At 53.3% G+C, this 8,130-nt stretch overlaps 3 protein-coding genes and 8 non-coding genes across 11 annotated transcripts, besides 7 other annotated features; all 11 read left to right on the top strand.

Moving 5' to 3' along the window:
* Positions 1 to 8,130: a sequence feature (heterozygous, Esmeraldo-like haplotype).
* Positions 516 to 583: a sequence feature (A-rich).
* Positions 611 to 640: a sequence feature (AT_rich).
* Positions 672 to 719: a sequence feature (A-rich).
* Positions 1,048 to 2,463, top strand: Tc00.1047053509269.19 (hypothetical protein, conserved; the record flags this gene model as incomplete). The annotated part of the gene is made up of 1 exon (XM_800354.1): positions 1,048 to 2,463. One exon carries the CDS (start codon positions 1,048 to 1,050, stop codon positions 2,461 to 2,463), a length of 1,416 nt encoding a protein of 471 aa, XP_805447.1.
* Positions 2,677 to 2,697: a sequence feature (AT_rich).
* Positions 2,882 to 2,977: a sequence feature (A-rich).
* On the top strand, positions 3,045 to 3,902 carry Tc00.1047053509269.10 (hypothetical protein, conserved; the record flags this gene model as incomplete). Its single annotated transcript, XM_800352.1, has 1 exon — positions 3,045 to 3,902. One exon carries the CDS (start codon positions 3,045 to 3,047, stop codon positions 3,900 to 3,902), a length of 858 nt encoding a protein of 285 aa, XP_805445.1.
* Positions 4,018 to 4,044: a microsatellite.
* Positions 4,225 to 8,130, top strand: Tc00.1047053509269.4 (Tb-291 membrane-associated protein-like, putative; the record flags this gene model as incomplete). The annotated part of the gene is made up of 1 exon (XM_800353.1): positions 4,225 to 8,130. A coding segment is annotated over one exon (3,906 nt), but the record flags the coding sequence as incomplete, so codon positions are not given.
* On the top strand, positions 5,397 to 5,449 carry Tc00.1047053509269.12. The gene has a single exon (XR_008255598.1). It is a non-coding gene; the product is annotated as a C/D small nucleolar RNA (snoRNA), TB10C3C1 (small nucleolar RNA).
* On the top strand, positions 5,709 to 5,761 carry Tc00.1047053509269.8. The gene has a single exon (XR_008255604.1). It is a non-coding gene; the product is annotated as a C/D small nucleolar RNA (snoRNA), TB10C3C1 (small nucleolar RNA).
* Positions 6,162 to 6,214, top strand: Tc00.1047053509269.7. Its single transcript, XR_008255603.1, has one exon. It is a non-coding gene; the product is annotated as a C/D small nucleolar RNA (snoRNA), TB10C3C1 (small nucleolar RNA).
* Tc00.1047053509269.6 lies at positions 6,291 to 6,343 on the top strand. The gene has a single exon (XR_008255602.1). It is a non-coding gene; the product is annotated as a C/D small nucleolar RNA (snoRNA), TB10C3C1 (small nucleolar RNA).
* On the top strand, positions 7,065 to 7,117 carry Tc00.1047053509269.5. The gene has a single exon (XR_008255601.1). It is a non-coding gene; the product is annotated as a C/D small nucleolar RNA (snoRNA), TB10C3C1 (small nucleolar RNA).
* Positions 7,467 to 7,519, top strand: Tc00.1047053509269.3. Its single transcript, XR_008255600.1, has one exon. It is a non-coding gene; the product is annotated as a C/D small nucleolar RNA (snoRNA), TB10C3C1 (small nucleolar RNA).
* On the top strand, positions 7,644 to 7,696 carry Tc00.1047053509269.2. The gene has a single exon (XR_008255599.1). It is a non-coding gene; the product is annotated as a C/D small nucleolar RNA (snoRNA), TB10C3C1 (small nucleolar RNA).
* Positions 7,845 to 7,894, top strand: Tc00.1047053509269.1. Its single transcript, XR_008255597.1, has one exon. It is a non-coding gene; the product is annotated as a C/D small nucleolar RNA (snoRNA), TB10C3C1 (small nucleolar RNA).

Raw genomic sequence — 8,130 nt, 5'->3', positions numbered from 1 at the left:
CGGCAAATGAGCAGCGGCGACGTCGGTTACAGAGCCGCAGCGTCTCTTCACTGCAGTGGCACACGAGGCCAATTTGGGCAATGATGCGGGCAATGTCTTGCAGGTGCGCTTCCGACAAGATGCAGCGTCAGAAGCATCATCCGATCCGACCAACAACACCGCTATTGTTAGTGAATGTGCTGTTGTGGAAGTTGTCTCCTCTCCGTCCGAGCGCCCGCGGCGAAAAGTTATCACATTTAACGATGCTCAGCTGGAGGTGCACATCGAGAAGAATCATTCATCCCCATCATCATCATCGTCATCTACAGCCGCGCTATCGGAAGCTCCTCCCAGAAGAGGTTTGGAGCAGCAGGAGGAGATGCGTCGTGCTGCCGTTGTTTCGGCTTATGGCGTGCTCAACATGAAACGCCTTCCTCGACGAACATTTTGGCAAAAGGAGCCTCGCCCACAGAAATAGGGGGATGGATGAACCCCTACAATTTACGTATTTGTATTTGAATGCGTGGCATTTGGTCTTTTTTCTTTCTTTTTTACTTTTTTTTTTACACTTACCTTTTTTTTTTTTTTTTTTTTTTTTTTTTTTGATTGTTCTTATTTTTTGCGTGGCCGCAAATTTTTTTATTTTTATTTTTTATTTTTTGCGCCAGCTGAGCATAATCAGCCATTGGGACTTCTTTCTTATTTTTTATTTTTCAATTTTTTTATTTTTTTTTTTGTTTGCAATTGTGGGTTTATTTCTCTTTGGATGTGTTTGCCTGTGAGCCTCCCCTCAACTGTCTTTTTTTTTCTTTCTTTCTTCTGGTTGATTTATCCACGGCACGCGACCCAGGTGTGTCTGTTCTTTTCCTGCGCAGGGTGGGGGCTTGAATAGGAGGAATAGAGGACCCATCAGGGTGGCAAGGCACTCCTTATTGATTGCTGCAGCGGGGTAGAAGGAACGGGGAGGAAAAGGGGAGGCCAAAAGGAAACAGTGAGGAGGAAAGGGAAAAGACAGTACGGGTGGGGGGAAAAAAAAGGGACGGGAGAGGGGGCACCATTTTTGCAGAGATGCCCGACGAGAGAAATGGCGACACTCAGTCACGCACAGAGGGGTTTCTCACACCACCCTCTCCGTGGGGGCATGTGTATTCATACACGCCCCCGAAAGACAGGCAGCAGGTTGTACCCTTCAAAAGTTGGTACACCTCGAACTACTGTAATGAGGAGCATTTATCTATTTTACTGCGGTTGCAACACTGTTTCCCTTCCTTGCAGCGTGGGATGACAATTTATTTCAAGTTCTGGAGCTGCACGGGGGAGACGGAATTCTACACAGCATTCTTGCCCATGATGGCATGGCTTGGCATGTGGTACGAGGTACTTGATATGTGCGTGTTGATGTGCCTGGGTCAATATATAACTGGGACATTAAAGGATGCGGCAGGATGTCCACGGCCACCGTGCCCGCCAGTTGAGCTTCGTGGAAGAGCGAGTGCATCCCGGGAGTACGGCTACCCGAGTACCCATGCTTCCCACAGCGTCCTCTTCTCGTATTGTGCTTACAATTTATTAGTTTTTCTTTTTCCCACCAATACTGTAGCCTGCAAAATGGCTTGTATTTTTTTTACTTTAAATGTCAGTCTTTCACGGTTGTTTCTGGGGATGCACTGGCCTGCAGATGTTGTGGCTGGAATTGGCGTGGCGTTTTTGATTGTCTTGTCTCACATGGCTTTTTTGCGGGTTTGGATTTTGGCGATTGCCTCTTTGACTAGAGTGGAGGTGTGGCATTACCTGCTGGCTTTTTTTGTCATGCACACGTTGGCCGTTTCCCACGCTGTTCCCTCCGAACCCTGTCCATGTTACTTGGACAGCCTGCGGTTTCTTGGGGCCACGCTAGGGGCTCTTTTTGGTGGATGGGTGATGTACGCACACTACGGGACGTATGCATGCCGAACGCCACCTTTAGATTTGCGGGGCACACTCTTTTCGTGGTCTTTTTTGTTTCAGTACGTGTGCTGTTTGTTCGTGGTTGCTATTGGGAAGGAGGGAACCGCATTTCTCGCCAGGCCACTTCTCTTTGGCTTTTTTAGCTTTGTCTCTCGGGGCGCAGCGCCGAATCGTCCGTGGCTGTGGAGGCAAATAATCAATTTAATATCGAACGGCGTGCGTCTTGCGTATCGCATCCCTCTAAGCGAAGGACCAACTGCGGATGCTACACACTGGCAGGGGAAGCAATCAAATTTTGACAATAGATGCGAAACGGAATATGTGGGAAAGACAGCGTTCATTTTGGAGATATCGATGAAGCACGCATGCGAAGAGAATATGATCTCAAACGGCCCTGTACAGTTGTGGTCTCCACGTACACACCGTCACTGGTGGCTGTGGGAGGCGCACCGGTACACCGTTTCATACTTTGCAGTCGGATTTATGGTCATGTATGTGTGCCCGGTGATACTGCGTGTTTTTTTCCTTGTAACTTAAGGAGTATTTTCTATATATATCTACATATTTCTGCGTGATTGCCACGAGGTTACGGTCTCACTGGAAAGCATGTGGGACACGACGTTATAAAGAGGCCTCACCGAGAAAAAGAGAAAAAAAAAGGGGGGGGGACGAGGAGCGGGACACCGCGCAGCGAAAGTACCCTCCTTCTCTTTTATTCGAAGAATGGGGAAAAACGAACTTAATAAGTGGAAAAAAAAATATTTATTTTTTCGTCTTTTTTGCCACTTTATTTGCGAAGACGTGGGGGGAAAGAACAATGCCCAGCAACGGAGGGGGAGCACACGCACGCACAATAAAAGGAAGAAAAAAAGTTTGGGGTTTAGGGATGGAATTGTTGTCTCCACGGGGCGGTGGGACGGAGTGGCAATGGAGAGGCTGGATGCTTGCGAGGTAGTTTTTTTTTTTCTGCTTGTTGTTGTTTGCGTGTTTGTGTTTGCAAATAATTTTATTTTATTTTTTCTTTCGTGACTTTTTTCTTTTTTTCTATTTTCTCCTGTTGCGTTTCAGCGTGAAGAGGCTTTCTTTAGAAAAGCGCAGAGGGCGCCCGCACTGGTGCCATGGCGCTTCGTCTCACTCTCCTTGCGCTCGGGTCCAGAGCGAAGGGCTACGAAAACCGCGTGATGGTCTACGCACATCGCCGCCACCGCTCATGGTACCAGCCGCCCAAACTCCCCCACGCACGCTCGCCACTGGCGAATAAGCCCCCTGAGGAGTACGGCAACACATGGGACCCTCGCTCGGGAGTCGATTGGTACTATCGGATGCGTCACCGGGGTGCGTACCGCCACTGGCCGTGGGCGCGGTGGAGCGATGATCCTGTTCGTCATCACCGGGAGACGCCGTTCAATCGGACCTTCTCGCACAACTCACATGGATCGAACGACGGTGTGCCGTTGTGGAACTACTATGCGGAAGTGGGGCAGGAGTACAACACACCGAGCCACTTCCCGCTGCATTATATGGCGCCTTTCATCCACCAGTACACGGGGAAAGTGTGGTCTAGAAGTGATATTGAACGTCATTTGAAGTTGATTGAGGAGCGCACAGGGTTACTTTCTATTCAGGATGTACACGATAATTTACCCAGACTGCAGGAATGGGGAGAAGTAGAGATGGGCACGGTGCCTCATGGTCTTCTGCAGCACGTGGAGATGTTGGCTAACGACATCGTCTTGCAGAACCGTAAAAAGGGATTTAGAAGAAAGTTACATGAGAATGGCGTGTTGCGGACATCCACGATGGAGCGGTACTACGCTCTACCGCATCTACGCTCCGGCCCTCCCATGCCAACGACTCTTCAGCAGCCGTCGGGAGCGTTCCCGTGGGGCAAGTACACACATATGCTTGGAGGGACAAAGATTCATCCTCTTCACCGGCCAGATGGCTTTTTAAAGGAAAATATGTATCCGCCCTAGGCATCAACAACAACACTGAGATAAAAACCCGAATACATTCCGGCTTTTTTCCCCCTTTACACGTTTATTATTGTTATTATTTTGGGAGCATGAAATGACGCCGGAAGTACACACGTTTTTTTTTTTTTTTTTTTTTTTTTTTGGGTTCTTGTTCTGTTACAGCGAGAAGGGGGTACACATTTAATTTGCGTGCAAGGTAAAAAGCAATTTGTTCTTCGGAGTGCCACATTTGCCAAAGCAATTTTTGCGGTTTGCCTCTTTAATTGCTGTTGTTTCCGTTAGGCTTGCTTGGGGCGTGGCCCTGCGAGGCCAAAAAACGTCAATGTGGAGCCTTATTAAGGATGTGCGTGGGACGGTGCGTCAGGCAGTTGCCCCAAGGAAGGAGCGCTCTAATGAGGAGCTGCGAAGCCACGATGAAAGGCAACAGCCATTATCCTCAGGTCTCGCGGGCGTTGGCGACTTTCTCAGCGGCTGGTGGGACACAATCAACAAAAAGACGAAGTCATTCCTGCAGGATGCGTTGGGAACATCCGACATCGACGCATATGATGAACCTCTTCCACTTCTCTTGCGCCTCACTCCAGAGCAGCGTGAGGCAATGCACGTTGACGAGATTATTCGCGAAATTAGTGAGGCGGTGAGTGTGATTGCTATTCGATCTGACAGGGTCCATAGAGAGGCCTGCTTTCTCTTGAGTCTTAGCTTGGAAGAGCAAATAGCCCACACAAGCGACTTCATCAACTGTTACGATTGGTGGGAGAAGCTGGTTAATAGACGACTGAGCTCATGCCAAGAAATCCTACACCATTGCCAATGCCCGCCTGAAAGTGAGGAATCCCACACCATATGTCTGCTTACCCAACGAATCCACTCTATACGAGAGAAATGCACACAAGACATGGCGACGATTGCTTCAAGAGGACGCATATTGCGTGACGAGAGATATGATTTTCTTGAAAAAATACCTTGCGGTGATCAAACAAAAGAAACAACATACAAGCGACACCAAATAAAGAAAACAGGTATCACTGAGGAAAGCATCAGTAGGATAAATCAACATGATGAGTTTAACAAAGAGGATATGCTTCGACAGTTAACGGATAAAAGAATCCCAAAGGAGGGTAACAAACTCAGAAAAACAACGAACAACCACACGAACAGCACAAACACAAAAGACGAAGCACATATTTTTTTTCAAGAAGAAGCAGAGGCACGCCGCCTGGCTGAGGAAGCAGAATCACGTTGCCTGGCTGAGGAAGCAGAATCACGTCGCCTGGCTGAGGAAGCAGAATCACACCGCCTGGCTGAAGAAGCAGAATCACGTCGCCTAGCTGAGGAAGCAGAATCACGCCGTCTGGTAGAGGAAGCAGAGGCACGTCGCCTGGCTGAGGAAGCAGAAGCACGCCGCCTGGCTGAGGAAGCAGAATCACACCGCCTGACTGAAGAAGCAGAATCACGTCGCCTAGCTGAGGAAGCAGAATCACGCCGTCTGGCTGAGGAAGCAGAGGCACGTCGCCTGGCTGAGGAAGCACGCCGTCTGGCTGAGGAAGCAGAAGCACGCCGCCTGGCTGAGGAAGCACACCGTCTGGCTGAGGAAGCAGAAGCACGCCGCCTGGCTGAGGAAGCAGAATCACACCGCCTGACTGAAGAAGCAGAATCACGTCGCCTAGCTGAGGAAGCAGAATCACGCCGTCTGGCTGAGGAAGCAGAGGCACGTCGCCTGGCTGAGGAAGCAGAGGCACGTCGCCTGGCTGAGGAAGCAGAAGCACGTCGCCTGGCTGAGGAAGCAGAATCACGTCGCCTGGCTGAGGAAGCAGAAGCACGCCGCCTGGCTGAGGAAGCACACCGTCTGGCTGAGGAAGCAGAAGCACGCCGTCTGGCTGAGGAAGCAGAGGCACGTCGCCTGGCTGAGGAAGCAGAAGCACGTCGCCTGGCTGAGGAAGCAGAAGCACGCCGCCTGGCTGAGGAAGCAGAAGCACGTCGCCTGGCTGAGGAAGCAGAGGCACGTCGCCTGGCTGAGGAAGCAGAAGCACGTCGCCTGGCTGAGGAAGCAGAATCACGTCGCCTGGCTGAGGAAGCAGAAGCACGCCGCCTGGCTGAGGAAGCAGAAGCACGTCGCCTGGCTGAGGAAGCAGAATCACGTCGCCTAGCTGAGGAAGCAGAATCACGTCGCCTGGCTGAGGAAGCAGAATCACGTCGCCTGGCTGAGGAAGCAGAATCACGTCGCCTGGCTGAGGAAGCAGAATCACGTCGCCTGGCTGAGGAAGCAGAAGCACGCCGCCTGGCTGAGGAAGCACACCGTCTGGCTGAGGAAGCAGAAGCACGCCGTCTGGCTGAGGAAGCAGAGGCACGTCGCCTGGCTGAGGAAGCAGAATCACGTCGCCTAGCTGAGGAAGCAGAGGCACGTCGCCTGGCTGAGGAAGCACGCCGTCTGGCTGAGGAAGCAGAAGCACGCCGCCTGGCTGAGGAAGCACACCGTCTGGCTGAGGAAGCAGAATCACGTCGCCTGGCTGAGGAAGCAGAAGCACGCCGCCTGGCTGAGGAAGCAGAGGCACGTCGCCTGGCTGAGGAAGCACGCCGCCTGGCTGAGGAAGCAGAAGCACGCCGCCTGGCTGAGGAAGCAGAAGCACGCCGCCTGGCTGAGGAAGCAGAAGCACGCCGCCTGGCTGAGGAAGCAGAATCACGTCGCCTGGCTGAGGAAGCAGAGGCACGTCGCCTGGCTGAGGAAGCACGCCGCCTGGCTGAGGAAGCAGAATCACGTTGCCTGGCTGAGGAAGCAGAATCACACCGCCTGGCTGAGGAAGCAGAATCACACCGCCTGGCTGAAGAAGCAGAATCACGTCGCCTAGCTGAGGAAGCAGAATCACGCCGTCTGGTAGAGGAAGCAGAGGCACGTCGCCTGGCTGAGGAAGCAGAGGCACGTCGCCTGGCTGAGGAAGCAGAAGCACGCCGTCTGGCTGAGGAAGCAGAATCACACCGCCTGACTGAAGAAGCAGAATCACGTCGCCTAGCTGAGGAAGCAGAATCACGCCGTCTGGCTGAGGAAGCACGCCGTCTGGCTGAGGAAGCAGAAGCACGCCGCCTGGCTGAGGAAGCACACCGTCTGGCTGAGGAAGCAGAATCACGTCGCCTGGCTGAGGAAGCAGAAGCACGCCGCCTGGCTGAGGAAGCAGAGGCACGTCGCCTGGCTGAGGAAGCACGCCGCCTGGCTGAGGAAGCAGAAGCACGCCGCCTGGCTGAGGAAGCAGAAGCACGCCGCCTGGCTGAGGAAGCAGAAGCACGTCGCCTGGCTGAGGAAGCAGAATCACGTCGCCTGGCTGAGGAAGCACGCCGCCTGGCTGAGGAAGCAGAAGCACGTCGCCTGGCTGAGGAAGCAGAATCACGTCGCCTGGCTGAGGAAGCAGAAGCACGCCGCCTGGCTGAGGAAGCACGCCGCCTGGCTGAGGAAGCACGCCGCCTGGCTGAGGAAGCACGCCGCCTGGCTGAGGAAGCAGAATCACACCGCCTGACTGAGGAAGCAGAATCACGTCGCCTGGCTGAGGAAGCAGAGGCACGCCGCCTGACTGAGGAAGCAGAGGCACGTCGCCTGGCTGAGGAAGCACGCCGTCTGGCTGAGGAAGCAGAAGCACGCCGCCTAGCTGAGGAAGCAGAGGCACGTCGCCTGACTGAGGAAGCAGAATCACACCGCCTGGCTGAGGAAGCACGCCGTCTGGCTGAGGAAGCAGAAGCACGCCGCCTAGCTGAGGAAGCAGAGGCACGTCGCCTGGCTGAGGAAGCACGCCGTCTGGCTGAGGAAGCAGAAGCACGCCGCCTGGCTGAGGAAGCACACCGTCTGGCTGAGGAAGCAGAATCACGTCGCCTGGCTGAGGAAGCAGAAGCACGCCGCCTGGCTGAGGAAGCAGAAGCACGCCGCCTGGCTGAGGAAGCACGCCGTCTGGCTGGGGAAGCAGAAGCACGCCGCCTGGCTGAGGAAGCACGCCGTCTGGCTGAGGAAGCAGAAGCACGCCGCCTGGCTGAGGAAGCACACCGTCTGGCTGAGGAAGCAGAAGCACGCCGCCTGGCTGAGGAGGAAAAAGCTCGCTTTCTCGCTGGGGCAGAAGACGTTAGTGGTGGGGAGGTCTATGGGGTAAATTTGACTTTTATAAACTTTTTGCTTTTGCCTGAAAATTCAGGTTTTCTTGAGCGCGAGGAGAGTATAAAAAGGATGAGAATTGTGCGTTTAGAGCAG

This window comes from Trypanosoma cruzi, genomic scaffold (genome assembly GCF_000209065.1).
Source record: "Trypanosoma cruzi strain CL Brener 1047053512217 genomic scaffold, whole genome shotgun sequence".
NCBI classification, from domain to species: domain Eukaryota; phylum Euglenozoa; class Kinetoplastea; order Trypanosomatida; family Trypanosomatidae; genus Trypanosoma; species Trypanosoma cruzi.
This window is presented reverse-complemented; position numbering and strand designations above follow the sequence as displayed.